This window comes from Neodiprion lecontei, chromosome 3, assembly GCF_021901455.1.
Source record: "Neodiprion lecontei isolate iyNeoLeco1 chromosome 3, iyNeoLeco1.1, whole genome shotgun sequence".
Taxonomy (NCBI): Eukaryota; Metazoa; Arthropoda; class Insecta; order Hymenoptera; family Diprionidae; genus Neodiprion; species Neodiprion lecontei.
Window position 1 is genome coordinate 36,513,258 of NC_060262.1, and position 15,886 is coordinate 36,529,143.

Genomic DNA, 15,886 nt, shown 5'->3' on the forward strand with positions numbered 1-15,886 from the left:
TGGCCCGCGGTAAGTAGTCGGAATATGGACATCGACCGCTGACATCTGATTTGAGAACGCACCAATGACGCTCATCCAATCAGTTGAAGTTTCAACAAGCTCCAAGTAGCAACTACAGCTATTTCCCTTTCCGGTTAAGAAAAGGTAAATGTAGCGCACGTCGTGTAACTGGTGTTCGAATCGAGCGAATTTACGATAATCAGTGTTCCACTTGTGAAAATAAATCGTTTTGAGCAAACTAGAATCATTTTGTAATAATCTTGTGTGTATATTTCAGGTCTCCAGCGAGCTCCAACAATGTCTGATGTGGAAACGTAAGTGTCTTGCAACACGTCTAACCTCTAACAACTGTTTACACACTAGATATTCTGATACTCCAGAAACCATAATCAAGTTGTAAATGTTATTTATGTGATGATACATTTAGGCAGGCTCCCTCTTCTGAGACGAACCCTAAAATTTCATTTAAATATGCTGTGTAAAGCCTTCTGACAGTCCGCCGACCACATAACCTTACTTCCTACTGGCACCATACCTGATGCTAATTATTTTTTATCCATTTCTCTTCTCATAGCGATGATATTCCCTCCGGTGTGGCGGCTGGGGGACCCATGGACGTCAATACAGCCCTTCAAGAAGTTTTGAAGAATGCTCTTATTCACGACGGAGTTGTTCACGGACTCCATGAAGCGGCAAAAGCGCTTGACAAGTATGTGTTGGATTTTATTTCTTGACATTGTATCAGTTCACGATTCTATCACTTATAATTTCCTGTAATATTTACTAAAGCTATCTTCAATCTTGAGTCAATCTGATGTTGATTTATAAATCCAGATATTGTTTAATTTTTAGTACATACTTGAAGATCTTTTGGATATGTTTTACTTTATAAGATTAGATATTCAAGAACCGTATTTAATTTTATTATGGTAAAATTTTGGGTATTTGAGTTGTAACGACACTATATATGATGAGACACAAAGGCAGGCTCCCTCTGCTGAGATGAACCCAAATTTAAAAAAACAGTGCTGTGTAAAGCCTTACTGAATACAAAATGTATATCCATTTTGAAAGAAACTCATTGATGCGGTAAAGGTTTAATTTTCTTTTGTAATTATTGTTAACAGGAGGCAGGCGATGCTCTGCATTCTGGCAGAAAACTGCAACGAGCCGATGTACAAAAAGCTAGTACAGGCATTGTGTAACGAGCATCAGATTCCTCTGATCAAAGTTGACAATAACAAGAAACTGGGTGAATGGGCTGGACTCTGCAAAATCGATAACGCTGGTAAAGCGCGCAAAGTTGTTGGGTGCTCCTGCGTTGTCATCAAGGTATATATAGGCATTGATGTTTAAAGTTCCATTCCAATAGATTCAATAAAAATGATTATGTGGTTACCGAAGAATTGTTTCGAAAATCAACATTAGATGATCTTATAGTCATTTTTGTTAGTTTTTGTACCACAGTTTTATACTCATGATGAAATTTAAAGTAGTTTGTGAAAGATCTTGTTTATAGTAGTAGCCACATTTAAACAATTAATCCACAAATTCAACGAACTATTATATTCACCTGACTAATAAAAAATACCAGAACATTCCAGTTTCGTACATTGCTTAGTATTTTTATTCAAGAAAGCTGGTATCTCATAAATGAAATGCATTAACGTTCTCATTGCCTTATGCAAAAAAAGCCCTTGCGTGACTGCTGCTTGTTCATCTAATGCAGACATGCTTATATTCATGGTTTATATGATGATACTTTCCAAGGCAGGCTCCCTCTTCTGAGGTGAACCCAAAAACGTAAATCCTGCTGAGAAAAGCCTTTCTGACTATCCCACCCAGTATTGAATTTATTTTCCTTATTCTATTCTGAATGAAATCTTTTTCTCATGTATTAATTCATGTAATTAAATTTTTCAGGATTTTGGAGAAGAGACGCCTGCCAGGGATGTTCTTATGGAGTACCTCAAACAAAGCTCTGTACTATAAGCTCGTTTTAATAAAACTTCCTAAACTGTAATCTCGCTCGACGCTATCTTACTTTTCATTGAAGTAGTTATACATATACCTAATTCAATCTTTTATCTGGCCATCCTGAAATCCGTGACTTCTCTGCATGAAAACACATCCTTAAATTTTGTCCCTTCCGTTAACGTTCTAATTGAATAACACTGAGATTCCTAAATAATTTTATATTTTACCGATCCTTAAGCAAATATTCTATTAATAATTTAATGCATCTGCTAGACGTATGAGAGGAACATATAAAATAAGTTATCATAGCCCTGATAGCGAGCTAAAAGCTCAGAAAATGCGTGGTTCCGCAATTAATTAAAATTCCATCAGACATCAGTAATGATGTGAAATTTCTAAATTATCTAAACTGAATCTCTGCCTACAGAAACATTCGATTTGTCGTGATCCTTTTCGAAAGTTTTATAAATGTGCTAGTGTGAAATCATAGCATGATTGCAGTATTAGCTCCGAATTGTAAAAGACGATATTACAATTCAATAAAGATTTAGCGTATTTCTCAAATGTTTTCAATTGCCCTGATTGTGTATGTCGTCGCTCTACTGGTATAATATACCGTATTGAACTGAATGAACGTTATCATGGAGCATTAAATGTATTGATGTTGCAGAATGCCGCAGAAGTAAAGGGTAGGGCAACACCGAAGTTTATAGCTACGATCTAAGCATAATTCGGAACGTCCCGTATAACGCACATAATAAATAGGCATAATATAGCCTTCTGCAAACTCTTGGCAAAGCCTTGACAAAATAATACTCAACCGGACGAAACAACCAATCCCACAATTCGGCTTCTAAGAAAGTACAACTGATTCGATTAATTTACCATTTCAGTACAAATTTCATCTTTAATAAATTAATCTGCCTAGACATTGAAAAGGTCTTTGATGCTGTCTAGCACAAGGGAATAAGTTACAAACTTTACGAGTTCGACATCCCTTTTTAGATTATAAAAATCTTATAGATGTACCTAAGAGAGAATATTCGCGGTCTCAGTAAACTGTGAATCCTTAGGGAATCAAAAAATAATAGCTCGAATACTCCAGGAGTTAATTTCAGGTCTAGTATTATTTCTCCATTACATAAATGACATCTCAGCATTAGACGAAACGCAACTAGTACTATTATGAGATGATACCACACCTCCTAGAGCAATAAATTAGAAGTCATATGCAACATGTCGAATAAATCACGAGTCATTTCCGCAAATGGAAAATGAATGTAACAGAAATCGTCGCGTTTAGTAAAAAAAAAAGGTAGCTATACCAACATTTAATATAAATAAGGAGCTAATAGAATTGATGTTCAAAAATGCTTTACTTCAAATAATATTTCATCATTCTTTTGTAGCATGGTTGCAGCATTATTTCTTTCATAATCATAAAGGACAACATCAGAGTTCAACATAGAAAGAGCGTATTTTTCGAGTACTTTAAATTTTCTTGATTATGGAGTTCGTCGCAATGCTAGTATTATAAACTGTATTGAAGCTACGAACGCTATCCCGAAGGATTAACTTTATTGACGTTAGAGAATGACGCATGTGAAAAGGATGGGTCGTTTGTAATACCTATTTAATATTTATAACCTAAGCATAATTCAATACGCCCAATAAAACTTATAACAAATGGATTCAGTAGCTTATTTACGAGGTATGTTTCGATTGTCGAACATTTTGCAAAGATTTTTGTGGTGGCCCTGAAAAGGGCCGTTGTTTGTATCATGTCGCTGACGAGCTCACTTGGAACTAGTATATTTGGTGACGGCTTTGGTGCCCTCACTCACAGCGTGCTTCGCCAATTCACCCGGTAGCAAAAGCCGAACTGCTGTCTGAATTTCCCGAGAAGTGATGGTGGACCGCTTGTTGTAATGAGCGAGTCGAGATGCCTCTGCAGCAATACGCTCGAAGATGTCATTAACAAAGCTGTTCATGATGCTCATTGCCTTGCTGGAAATTCCAGTGTCAGGGTGGACTTGCTTCAGCACTTTGTAGATGTAAATGGCATAGCTCTCCTTCCTCTTCTTCTTTTTTTTCTTGTCGCCTTTCGAGATGTTTTTCTGGGCCTTTCCAGCTTTTTTGGCCGCCTTGCCACTAGTCTTCGGTGCCATGGTTCAACAAGCTTCTACTGCGTATGTTCTGATTTGTAACCGTTGGGTCTCAAATGATGACTGTACTCGGTCAAGCGTCTCCCTGCGTATTTATTACGCTCTACGCCTCGCTGGCCGGCCCAATCAGGGAGCGCGGCGAGCGGTGCCGCACTCTCATTGGCCCGCGGCTCGGAGCGCCAAGAGTATATAAGCTTAGCTAAAGCTAAACTCGGCACTCACGACTTGTCAGCTGCAGTGTGCAGTTCGTATCAGTTCGACCGTAATCACCCGAATCACAGCGACATAATGTCTGGACGCGGCAAGGGCGGTAAAGTAAAGGGAAAGGCAAAGTCTCGCTCTAGTAGAGCCGGACTTCAATTCCCAGTTGGACGAATTCATCGATTGTTGCGCAAAGGAAATTACGCCGAGCGCGTTGGTGCTGGAGCTCCAGTCTATTTGGCTGCTGTGATGGAATATCTGGCTGCCGAAGTATTGGAGTTGGCTGGAAATGCTGCTCGTGACAATAAGAAGACTAGGATTATTCCTCGTCATTTGCAGTTGGCCATACGCAATGATGAAGAGTTGAACAAACTGCTGTCTGGAGTAACGATCGCTCAAGGTGGCGTCTTGCCCAACATACAAGCAGTGCTGTTACCTAAGAAAACCGAAAAGAAGGCGTAAAGCAACGATGCTGTCAACGTAAACAACCGGCCCTTTTCAGGGCCACCAAATTATTCGGATATAGCAAACAAACGAATATTCTATCTGGCACGTTACGGAGCATTCAGTTTTTCCGCAATTTTTTGAATTTCTTTAATACACGTATTCGCCTCCATATAAAATTATTGATTTTGTTGTTGATGGCTAACTATTCCTATTAATGCAGGAAAGTCCTATTTCAATAGAAATCAATTCAGCTCAAGATTAAATGTCTTCGTCGAAAATATTTTCATTCAGTACATATGTATACTGTCAATTTCAACGTCCAGAACTACGGAATGCCGAGAAATATACATACATGTGCAATAGATTGATTACAAATCAATCGTTTTCTTTTTCAAAGTTGCATGTTTAATAGTTGTCAGAAGAGAAAATAAACGCCTGCTACAATACGAGCACTTAATATTAATGTTTAGCGTTCCTGAGCGCAATGAAACATTTGATTAACATGAAAAAATAAGTGATCTATTTCTGAATTTTACAGCTCAGTAACGAAGCAATGTACATAAATGTCCGATACGTATTTTTTTAAGAAACTCCACATGGATAGCCATTTCCAAAAAATACAAAATTTGAAAAATGTCAACATCGTTTGAATACTCGTGCTCGTCAGCGATGTAGATGCTGATATTCATCGAGTTTCTATGTTTCTTTTTTTTATCAAGTCTTAGAAACTCTTTTTCATCAGTTGGGTCATAATTCCTGGATCAGCGACTGAAATTCGTTTATCGAACTGACAGATACGAGAATTCACTGAATAATCAATTCGGTAGAATATCGATTTGTAATTTATCCTAATATCTGTTTTTTTTTTTTATACAGTTCGAAGATTGTTTTCTACAAGAACGAAGTTCTCACGATTCATCGTTTCTTAGAGACTTGTTCCTCTCACAAGTAGAATCTTATAGGATCATAAAATTTTTTAACTCTACGTGACCTTTATCATCAAAATGAAGATCAATTTTGTGGCGACGATTTTTTTCAGGATCTGTGCTGATCTCAACATGGAAAATCCTCTGGTAAAACGATGACACATAATTTTTTTACACCCTGTACAACAGGACGAAGAAAAGGTCAAATGGCGGTTTAAAAATTGGCGAGAATAAAGGTCGATTCACAGTATATGGCACGATACGTATCGCCAACAAAATTATTACTGGCGCTCCAGTAGGAATATTTCACTCATACCTACATTTCAAATCAAGAGAATATGTACTCCTCAAATTCATACTATAAGAATTTGTCTGGTTTATTTTTTTTCTGCAACAGGTATTGGGCATTTGTATGGTTTACGTTGCGTCGGACTGCAGCGAATGGTCAATACTTGTGAATCAAGCTTGTTCAGAACAAGATATATGACTGGTCGTTTGCGTCGCAATAACTTCTCCATTATTTTTCTTACAGTATATGGATAAACATCGGACTAAGCGTAGTTTGAAATTCGATTTCTAGTCCTTAAGCTGTAACCGTAACAGCGATACGCCAGGTGAGCCTAATCCGGAACGCGGCGTGGCGTCCCAACATTTTTTTGGCCAGGTAGACTGCGTCCCCTCGAGCAGTTACAATGGTTAGCGAAGGGTATCCAACCACCTGGCTTGCGTATACAGCTGGCTCAAGAATCCAGTGAAATTTTTCCACAGCAATATTTGCCGCTACCAGTGAATATCTGATGTATAAAGGATGTATGGGCCGTATCGTCTGCGTCAAGAGTAAAGGATAATTATTTAAATCAAGATAAAATATTTAATTTATCACGTTTTTAAAACAAATTAAAAAGTATGAGACAATTTGTTCTAGCCCCATACAGATTTAACACGAAAAAAGTAGGGTGCATGTATTAGATAATTGTAACGAGGGCAGAAAGTAGCTGCCGTTGAGAAAATTCAAACAATTCGTATCGTTTACAACGCAATAAAATTTTTAGTGACCGGGGTGAACTATTTGTGCATTAACTATCTATTGGATGCGCACCACATTTTTCGTTTTAAATCTGTGTGGGGCCAGGGGAAATTATTTTGTATTTTTTAGTCCGTTTTAAAAACGTAGTAAGTTAAAATTTTTATATTTAAATAATTATTTTCTGCTTTTCCGTCATATGTGTGTGAAATTTTGCAATGGGTTTCATACATCTTGACGAGATTATGACAGAGCATGTAGCACGTAGGGAAAACCGTTGGAAAAATCTCGTTTTGTTCTTTGCATCAACGATAGTGAAAATGAACAAAATAACATTCCTAAAATATTGTCAGAACAAGCCGAGTAAATTTGAATAACACAAGCAAAGGTATCAACAAGGTTTCATGATCATAACGTTTGATATGATAAAACTGCCGTTATTGATGTGATCAAATTTTAATGGGGTCTTTTGTTCATTTCACTTACTGACCGTATTCGTATAAATTGTCTTAAACTTGGCCACGAACATCTGTCGTACCCTTTGGTTTGTTTTATTCGAGTTTTCTCAGATTTATTTTACTACAAAGTCGGAAAATTATTTTATTCGTGTTCAGTGCCATTAGCACAAATAAAATTGATTTTTTGTTTTTTTTTTTGTTTTTTACTTCGCGAAATTTCGATACAAACGGTATTCATACGTATTACTGCTTTGGACGGCATATGCATTTGTGTAAGCTCATTAGATTTTTTTTCGTAAACATTCAGAATTTTCATACTAAAATTTATGTTTCAAATCTCTAACACTGGCAAAGTTATCAATACTAATTTTCATTTCGCTGTGTATTATTTATTTACTGAAGAGTATCTTTAACGTTGCAAAATTGCAAGTGGAAATCTCGGGAGTATACATAATTCAACTATTTTAGGTACATTTGTCTGATGAATTGGAAATTTTCCTAGCGATGCTAATTTTTTGATTCCTGTCTTTGGCATACTGTATTGGTTTGTTTGGAAAATCTAATCATCTAAGAGTAAAGAGCATTCTATGTATAGAAAATGTAACGTGAGATCAAATGAAACGGTGTGCTTTCGAGTAAATAATTGTTTCCATACCATATCTAATATTGTATTCCTTCAGTTTTGCAATTTGCTAGCATAGATTTAATACAGAAGACAAAATCCGGACTTAATACATGTGATGTATTGATAAAATCACTAGGATACTCGAAGGGTGAATTTTCAAAGGTAGTTTCACAACACGATAAACTACGAATCGTAAAATCATATGTAAGGTAAAAATGCGTGTTTGGATCAGTTCTTTGCTTCGACTAAAATTGGTGGCCCTGATAAGGGCCGGTTGGTTTTTCTCTCGACGTATGTCTCGTGAATCAATTACGCTCGCTCGCCACGAATGCGACGTGCCAACTGTATGTCCTTGGGCATGATAGTGACACGTTTGGCGTGAATAGCGCACAGATTCGTGTCCTCAAATAGTCCAACCAAGTAAGCCTCGCTAGCTTCCTGAAGAGCCATAACTGCAGAACTCTGGAACCGAAGGTCAGTCTTGAAATCTTGGGCAATTTCACGTACCAACCGCTGGAATGGAAGCTTGCGAATTAAAAGTTCCGTGCTCTTCTGGTATCTACGAATTTCACGAAGAGCAACAGTTCCAGGACGGTAACGATGAGGCTTCTTTACTCCACCTGTGGCCGGGGCACTTTTCCTTGCTGCTTTTGTGGCCAACTGTTTCCGCGGAGCTTTGCCACCGGTCGATTTGCGGGCAGTTTGCTTCGTACGTGCCATATCTAAGTTAGTTAGTAGCTTGAACCGAAGTTACTTTAGCGTCGTAGGTCCGTGGTCAAATGAACTCTATACGATAGTAACAGCTGCGAGCCCCACCCGAAGTATATAACCCCAAGGCGAACCGCAGCGGGACCGTTGATTGGTCCGTGCCGCAGAGTGGGGGAACCGGTCTGAAAGGTATATATATCGGCTGTGCCTGGCCCTAGACAGCATTCGTGCATAGACTCTCCGACGTTAATAAGTCTATACAAGGTTTTAAGATGACTGGTCGAGGAAAGGGAGGAAAGGGATTGGGAAAAGGAGGAGCGAAGCGGCACAGGAAGGTGCTTCGTGATAACATCCAGGGAATAACCAAGCCCGCTATTCGTCGTCTGGCCCGCCGTGGTGGAGTGAAAAGAATCTCCGGGCTGATCTATGAAGAGACTCGTGGTGTCCTAAAGGTGTTTCTTGAGAACGTCATTCGTGATGCTGTGACTTACACCGAGCACGCCAAGAGGAAAACTGTGACCGCGATGGACGTTGTATACGCTCTGAAACGACAAGGTCGCACTCTTTACGGATTTGGAGGTTAAATCTACAAGCGCTTGCCCGCGTCGGCACCACAACCGGCCCTTTTCAGGGCCACGAAAATTTTTAAAGCAAATGAATTTCGTACGAAAATGCAAATAGTATTATTAAAATACATTTTATGATGTACTTGTCAATATGTAACTGACTTCATCGTGTAACAGACACTATTCGTACTATTCGGATTCAAATTGTGAACGTAACCGTTTGACCGTTCCGATAGTATAGCGGAATATTATTATACCATACATATATCCTAATGGAGTGCAAATATTGAATAGTATACGATAATAAATGAATGAAATTATGGACAAACACTGGCAGAGATGGCCAGTTATTTTAATTCCGCAAATTCAGTTTGCATTGCTCTTGCAGGTGTGTAAGTATAATCGACACATGCCGAGTATTTAGATATGAAAGTTCCAGATCTTTCGTGGCATGCCGGCTGTTGCTGCCAAACAAGTCCTCACACTACAGTGCCGTTCTCATGCACCGTACACACATAAGGACGTATATGTACGTACACGGTAAGGCATTACCCAACGAATTTAAATGGTATTTCATTTGTGACGAATTATGGTGCTCGGTTACAGGAAAACACTAGATTGTCTTGAACCCATTAATTCGCTGACCGGAATACATATTCAATTGTACTGTGCAATTGAATAGCTGTAATAAATAATACACTCAATTAGATTTATTGAGTAGGTGCAATAAATAATACGTTGAATTAGATTTATTAAATTTATCAGAGACGTGTTAGTTATTTACAAACTCAGCCAAATCAAGGCTAGAAACCCTCCAGGGACGTAGAATTCGTTATATCCAGAACGAATCGATTGAGAAAAAAAAGTGGAGCCGTGTACTAAACCTGTATTGTGCAGGCTTCTACAGTCCGTCCGTGCCTACCTGACCAGTCCGATCGAGTTTCTCATGCCCTTTTCTCAATGAGAAATACTTAATTCACCTATGATAAGATATTGCGTAAAATTTTTTAGAGGAACACGTTCGCCAAAAAGTTAATTGTTTTGTGCACGTTGGGATTTTCCACCATTTTGAACTGCTTGAGGAAGCGAAACAAAGTTTACATACATCGATATACGTATGCATATGAGATACGCATATATGTATATGTATAAGAACTATATGTATACGTAAATAAGACTAGTGTTGCATTGCCACGTACCAGGAAGGAACAACAGTGGCGTATACGATAAAAGTGCATATGATGCAGATAGCGCCGCACGGCCTGATGATAGACGCTACGTGGCGCTGCATTATGAATTCAAATAAATGCCGGACTCGGAAAGTAAAGTGCATAATTCCACCAAAATTTATTAGCAACGGCCAACAGTTCAGTCACAAGTCGCATATGTTCGTTCTGTTTCGACGAAGTTCTCTACTGTGAGGTAACGAAGCATCCCGGCAATTAATCCACCGGGTTAATTATCCTGAAGACATTTTACCATGGAGTATTATTTTTGTGAAAGTGAAAACATCGTATTGAAAGCTAAATGTTACTTGATTAGAAACCTACTGGTCAAATTAAAAGGAAAGAGATAATTGTTACAAGTAAGTATTAGCACATTTAAGTTAAATCTTCATTCAGTATTTTACTAGATACTGCATATTCTGTTTCTCATTATTTTCCCGGTTAAACTTGTTGCAGTAGGAAATGTTAATCATTCGGTACAGTGTGTTAATTAAATCGTATCACCTGTATAACTTATAAGTAGCCCTAGTGAAAAATTACGGTGTAAATGATATGCGCACATCAGGTTTGACCATAGTACGCGTTAAGGCACCAATCTGTGACAGTAGGTATAATTTACAACCGTTGAAGCATTACTCGGTAACTACTTGACAGTATATCCGCATTTATGATAAGAATTTTAGATAGAATACCAAATAAGTGGGACACGCCAAAAGGTAAACCTTGCCTTTTTGATACTACGAAGATTTATAAGGACACGTTTGTCCGAAGGTACTCGCGATCGCCTTAAATACACGCCGTGTAACTCAAACCACAGCATTTATAATTTAAAACGCCCCGCACAGTGTCATAGATTTGTATTATTTTGCTGTGCAGTATATGTCGAAGAAATTCGCAACGTAGTTTTTTATTCAAAGAAGCTTACGGAAATGCAAATGAAAGGTCTGTTCACATCATCAATCATTCTGCTTCTTGTTGTCCCAGGATATTTCGCATCCTTGCCAAATTCAGCGATCAAGGAACTTCGCAAAAAATATGATGGATACGGAGATGATTGGATCTTCATGCCAGATGGAAATGGTCAACCACAAGTTGCCGTTCTAAAGGGATATGTGCCAGAGACTCGTGGTTTTTTCGACGAAGATCGAATTACCTACTTCCTGCATACACGGTATTCGAGAAGCAATGAGATAGAGTCGCACAGCAGTGATCTGGAGAATTTTTACTTTTGAACCGAAAGCAATAGACCAGTACAGGTTTAATACGAAATATCTGAAATACGTAATATCATCATTTTCAGAGAGGGTCCCAAAAACGGTACGAAAATTAAAATAAATGACAAGGAAGCGTTAAACAAGTCAGGATTTTCTCCGTCGCGTCCAACAAAGTTCATCACTCATGGTTGGAAATCTAGTGCGTTTAGTGCTGGTTTTCGAGATATGAAAGACGGTAAGTTATATACACTTTTTTCCCACCAAAACATTTCCTTTTGAGACTGGTGTCGCAAATTGGCCACATTTCAACATTTTCATCTTCCATTTGGTGTTCCATTCCCTAAATTACTCTCATCTTTTATGTCCGCTTTCCAGTGTTTGCTAAACGACAAGACAGAATTACAGAAAAGCTATAAGAACTATTTTCATTAATATAATCACTGGTAGATTTCTAACATAATATTTGGACATAATTTCTAAAGCGTGGTTGGCTCAGGGTGAGTACAACGTCTTCCTGGTTGATTGGGAGCCCCTGGCTGCTAGCACGTTTTATCTAGGACCGATGGCGAACACCGGAAGAGTGGGAAAAGACGCGGCCACGTTTATTGACTTCTTAGTTCACGCGACTGGGATGAAAACAGAGGACGTTCATTTCATTGGTAAGTTGACGGTGTGAAAAATTTCAAGCAATTTAAGATTTTGGGCGTTGATGAAATATTGACAAATGTAAGGACATTCCCTGGGAGCGCACGTTGCCGGAAACACAGGACATCAAACAACTTCTGGTCTTCTCGGTCGTATAACAGGATTGGATCCCGCATTACCGGGTATTCACATATTCTCAACTTTAGAAACTCGATTGGACCCGTCTGACGCTAAGTTTGTTGACATCATTCATTCCTGCGGTGGAGTTTTGGGCTACTTCCAGCCCTTAGGTCATGCAGACTTCTATCCAAATGGAGGAACTGCGGTGCAGCCCGGATGTTGCTGCATTCCAGAGCTGTTGGGTGAGGCAATTAGTAGTGATTTAGATGGAAAATTTCCGGAATAAAACTGACGATGTAAAAATTATGGATTTCAGAGGCCTGCAGCCACGGAAGATCTTACGAATATTTTATCGAGAGTATAATTATAAAAAACGGGTTTCCGGCCACAAGATGTTCCGACTGGGACCATTACATGGGGAAAAAATGCTCTGATTCTGATGTCGCGTACATGGGAGCTCACACCGATCCTTCTACGAATGGCTCTTACTTTTTGCAAACTAGACACGAGAAGCCTTATGGTTATGCTGCGGAAGTCACTCAAAATGAAGTTTGATCCATAGTTGCGCGAAGCATCCCAAAACTAATGCTTGTCTAGTCTGGACGGAGTATAACATGTAACACAGTAACAAATGCATCGTTTTAAATGTTATACCTATTTCACGTAATGCATTTTTTTGCTGGAAATTTCATGCGCGTGTGTAATGTGATTGTAATCAATAAATATCGCTAAACTATAAGGTGATCAGAGAAAATTTATAATGAAAACTTCGTCACTATGTAAATTAACGTTTTCTTATAATTTTTTATTATTATTTTTCTCTCGCGTTTCTTTTTTGTTTATCAATAGTCGATACATTTCCCACAATATTCTTACATTACTGTACAATAAACGAATGCACCATTTTTCATGCTTCAATATTAATTCACAAAATTCACAAGATCGACTTACGGATTACATTATCGACGTGAACAATTCGAGAAACTTTTGATTTTAATAAATAATAGTTACAATACTCAACAGATACGTAAGGTACAATATATTACAAGCTAAAGAGGATCGAGGGTAATCACTTTAATCAAATGTCGTTATAGACAATCACTAATGTTCTGTTATTTGACATGTAAGCGAAAAATCTTTTGTAAGTATTTCTTGACAGAAACTAACATACTTTAATGAAACGAAACTATAGCAACTTTTTTACAGAGGAATGAGAAAGAAAAGAAATATTATATAGGCTTGTAGAGTAGAGTTGTAACGTATTTTTTGCGATAACGATGGGTGGCCGAAAGAACCATCACACTGTCTTTGATGCTCAAGGCATAAAGGTGATTCAACATAACGTGGTTTGGCTCAGGTAGAAGCGTTGGTTCACACTGAAAGGTATAATTTAGGAACGAATAAATATGCGTAAGTGAAAAAAGAAAACTTACTAAAATTTTATGCGTATTAAAGGCTAGATGTTAATACTGACAGACATGGGAGTGTCCTTGTTCAAAATAACTTGCAATAAGTGTGGTGGCAAGACTGGAGGGCCAGCAACTTTTTCCCAAGGCTTATTTGGCGGAATCTCTTGACTGTATTCTGTCTGAGCACTGCTAATTATTCCTTCGCTGTCTTTTGCCAGCGCTTGGAAGACCTCGAAATCTGATTGTTTCACTGAGACAAGGTTATTCTTTGATCCCAAACCGTTGTCAACGATTTTCTGTAATTTTTAAATTAACAGAATAGAACACAAGAATGAAACAGGTATTATATAATATCAACAAGGCTATTTTGCAATATTAGGAAGAGTCAATACATAGAAATCAATTCACAGCTGTTTCCAAACAACTCTCCTAATATCTATTCCATCGACAAACTGGCCTTAGATGAGGATAATTTGTAGCCTTCGTGTTATGAAAGTAGTAATTTTTATTCCAACTATCAGCTCTTGATATATATTGATATTAAAATTGATTTGTCTTCCAACTCACCAATCCTGGATCATGTCTCCATTCCCCATCTACATAGAATTTGTATTGATGTTCACCCTCGGGCAAATCGATGATCGTCACAAAATCTCCGTGGCTTTTAACCATTGGTAATGTTTTCCATTCCGTGAAAGTACCACTGATATATACTTGTTTACCACCTCCTTCCCATTTGAACACAGTCGGTAATACTTTGCTATCGGAAACTTTGGTTCCCTCAGATACTGTATTTGAACGAGGACGCCCAGGTCCAAAGTTGTCCCCATCTCCTGGACCAGCCTGTTCAATACTTAGCGGTTCAGTGCCCATACCAAATTGGTATCACGATTATACATGGCATGTGTATCTTTATTCAACTTGTTGAGTTTTATGTTTGGTCAGGACACAAAGAAATACTAATTTTATATTCTTTTACAGACTGAAAAGCAAGTATTACATAGAAGCAGAATAAACGTAGTTAATTTGCTAGAAGGAATTTCACACTGAGGTGAGGCCGTGAAAGTGGAATCTATTTGAGTTTTACTTTGTTATTAAAGTTCATAACTATCATATTCAAAAAAAGCTGTTCATAATCATAAAATTTAATCAAAATCAAAGATCCGTGCGCAGTAATAAGTGTAGTTTTCAAGTAACTATTTGTCAAATGATAAAATTATTAATCACACCTTTGTGTAATAAGGCTCTTCCTCGTCGTGAGACGATTGAAAGACTAGCTTTTGACTTGGCTTTTTGTCAAAAATAAAAGCTTGTCCATCTTTTCCAGGGGAGGAAGGTGGATGATCCTTGCCATGTCTGTGATGACTTTCTCGTACTACGCTACTACTATGATGTCCAGGAACATGGCTGCCTGCGTTACCCATCCTTGAGCTTTGATCCCTAGATAAAAGGTTAATTCAGATTCATGGAATATCTAATTAGTACATAAGCTAACTGTTTAGGTTGGCTAAAAGACCTAAAAGTACAATGATGTCATTAGCAATCAAGGAATTACGAAGAATTAATCATAACATCGAGATGGATGTAGTTTCTAACGATATGAAAATTTGTCACGTTTGTTTACCAACGAAATCGTTATCTGCTTATTCATTACATACCTTAGATAATAGCGTCTCGGCTAACAAAATTTCATCGAACTTGATACATGCTTTAGTTTTTTTATTTTATTCTATTTTATTTTATCACAGGTAGAATAAACGTTACAGCAGCAAAAATTACCAAAATTAGGTTTTAATTACTTGAGGATATCAGCTGTTGCGTGACAAAAAAGCAGCCCTTGAGCAAGATTGATATACTTGGTGATGAGGTTACCTCGATCAGACCAATGGCGCCTGATTGGTTACCTCGACTGACGTCGTTGTAATTTGCTTCGAAACATTCAACACTTCTACCGTCATTTTGCAGTTTGTAGAAAAGTTCTGTTTCATAAGGTTTTGCGTCAGTATGAAACTTTAAAATTGTGAATTCAGGCAATTGCCTTTTTCTTTAACGTCTATCTACTTGCCGTAAATAAGTAGAGAGCCATCTCTGTTTGCAGGAAACTAGACGTCTAGGTCATCTGGCAGAATATTTTGGAACTATTCACATCTTAGTCGTGAGAAGGATGAGTGAACT

General features: G+C 38.0%; 7 protein-coding genes across 16 annotated transcripts; 4 read left to right on the forward strand and 3 right to left on the reverse strand.

Moving 5' to 3' along the window:
* The first annotated feature begins 154 nt into the window (after positions 1 to 154).
* On the forward strand, positions 155 to 2,023 carry LOC107224232 (40S ribosomal protein S12). Its single transcript, XM_015664209.2, has 4 exons — positions 155 to 314; positions 575 to 709; positions 1,128 to 1,332; positions 1,924 to 2,023. The coding sequence occupies exons 1-4, from the start codon at positions 298 to 300 to the stop codon at positions 1,990 to 1,992; spliced, it is 426 nt and encodes a 141-aa protein (XP_015519695.1). The 5' UTR covers positions 155 to 297; the 3' UTR covers positions 1,993 to 2,023.
* Positions 2,024 to 3,351: 1,328 nt separating this feature from the next.
* On the reverse strand, positions 3,352 to 4,192 carry LOC107224236 (histone H2B). The gene has a single exon (XM_015664215.2). The coding sequence runs from the start codon at positions 4,143 to 4,145 to the stop codon at positions 3,774 to 3,776; it is 372 nt and encodes a 123-aa protein (XP_015519701.1). The 5' UTR covers positions 4,146 to 4,192; the 3' UTR covers positions 3,352 to 3,773.
* Positions 4,193 to 4,375: 183 nt separating this feature from the next.
* On the forward strand, positions 4,376 to 4,851 carry LOC107224237 (histone H2A). The gene has a single exon (XM_015664216.2). It carries the CDS (start codon positions 4,431 to 4,433, stop codon positions 4,803 to 4,805), a length of 375 nt encoding a protein of 124 aa, XP_015519702.1. The 5' UTR covers positions 4,376 to 4,430; the 3' UTR covers positions 4,806 to 4,851.
* A 3,223-nt stretch (positions 4,852 to 8,074) lies between these two features.
* Positions 8,075 to 8,602, reverse strand: LOC107224240 (histone H3). The gene has a single exon (XM_015664219.2). It carries the CDS (start codon positions 8,541 to 8,543, stop codon positions 8,133 to 8,135), a length of 411 nt encoding a protein of 136 aa, XP_015519705.1. The 5' UTR covers positions 8,544 to 8,602; the 3' UTR covers positions 8,075 to 8,132.
* A 165-nt stretch (positions 8,603 to 8,767) lies between these two features.
* Positions 8,768 to 9,137, forward strand: LOC107224243 (histone H4). Its single transcript, XM_015664223.2, has one exon. It carries the CDS (start codon positions 8,804 to 8,806, stop codon positions 9,113 to 9,115), a length of 312 nt encoding a protein of 103 aa, XP_015519709.1. The 5' UTR covers positions 8,768 to 8,803; the 3' UTR covers positions 9,116 to 9,137.
* A 324-nt stretch (positions 9,138 to 9,461) lies between these two features.
* LOC107224238 (pancreatic triacylglycerol lipase-like) lies at positions 9,462 to 13,422 on the forward strand. 5 transcript variants are annotated; one of them, XM_046735246.1, is made up of 7 exons: positions 10,233 to 10,419; positions 10,506 to 10,682; positions 11,308 to 11,494; positions 11,624 to 11,772; positions 12,020 to 12,196; positions 12,269 to 12,544; positions 12,619 to 13,422. In XM_046735246.1, the coding sequence occupies exons 3-7, from the start codon at positions 11,388 to 11,390 to the stop codon at positions 12,855 to 12,857; spliced, it is 948 nt and encodes a 315-aa protein (XP_046591202.1). In that variant the 5' UTR covers positions 10,233 to 10,419; positions 10,506 to 10,682; positions 11,308 to 11,387; the 3' UTR covers positions 12,858 to 13,422. The 5 variants fall into 5 exon arrangements, with proteins under 5 accessions (XP_046591200.1, XP_046591202.1, XP_046591201.1 ...); XM_046735244.1 differs by lacking the exons at positions 10,233 to 10,419; positions 10,506 to 10,682 and adding an exon at positions 9,462 to 9,637; XM_046735245.1 differs by lacking the exon at positions 10,506 to 10,682.
* Positions 13,087 to 15,866, reverse strand: LOC107224242 (5'-AMP-activated protein kinase subunit beta-1). 6 transcript variants are annotated; one of them, XM_046735248.1, is made up of 5 exons: positions 15,777 to 15,866; positions 14,941 to 15,151; positions 14,279 to 14,554; positions 13,777 to 14,007; positions 13,087 to 13,678 (listed from the first exon to the last, which is right to left on the reverse strand). In XM_046735248.1, exons 2-5 carry the CDS (start codon positions 15,133 to 15,135, stop codon positions 13,532 to 13,534), a joined length of 849 nt encoding a protein of 282 aa, XP_046591204.1. In that variant the 5' UTR covers positions 15,136 to 15,151; positions 15,777 to 15,866; the 3' UTR covers positions 13,087 to 13,531. The 6 variants fall into 6 exon arrangements, with proteins under 6 accessions (XP_046591204.1, XP_015519708.1, XP_015519707.1 ...); XM_015664222.2 differs by lacking the exon at positions 15,777 to 15,866 and adding an exon at positions 15,584 to 15,770; XM_015664221.2 differs by lacking the exon at positions 15,777 to 15,866 and adding an exon at positions 15,511 to 15,770.
* Between the last annotated feature and the right edge of the window lie 20 nt (positions 15,867 to 15,886).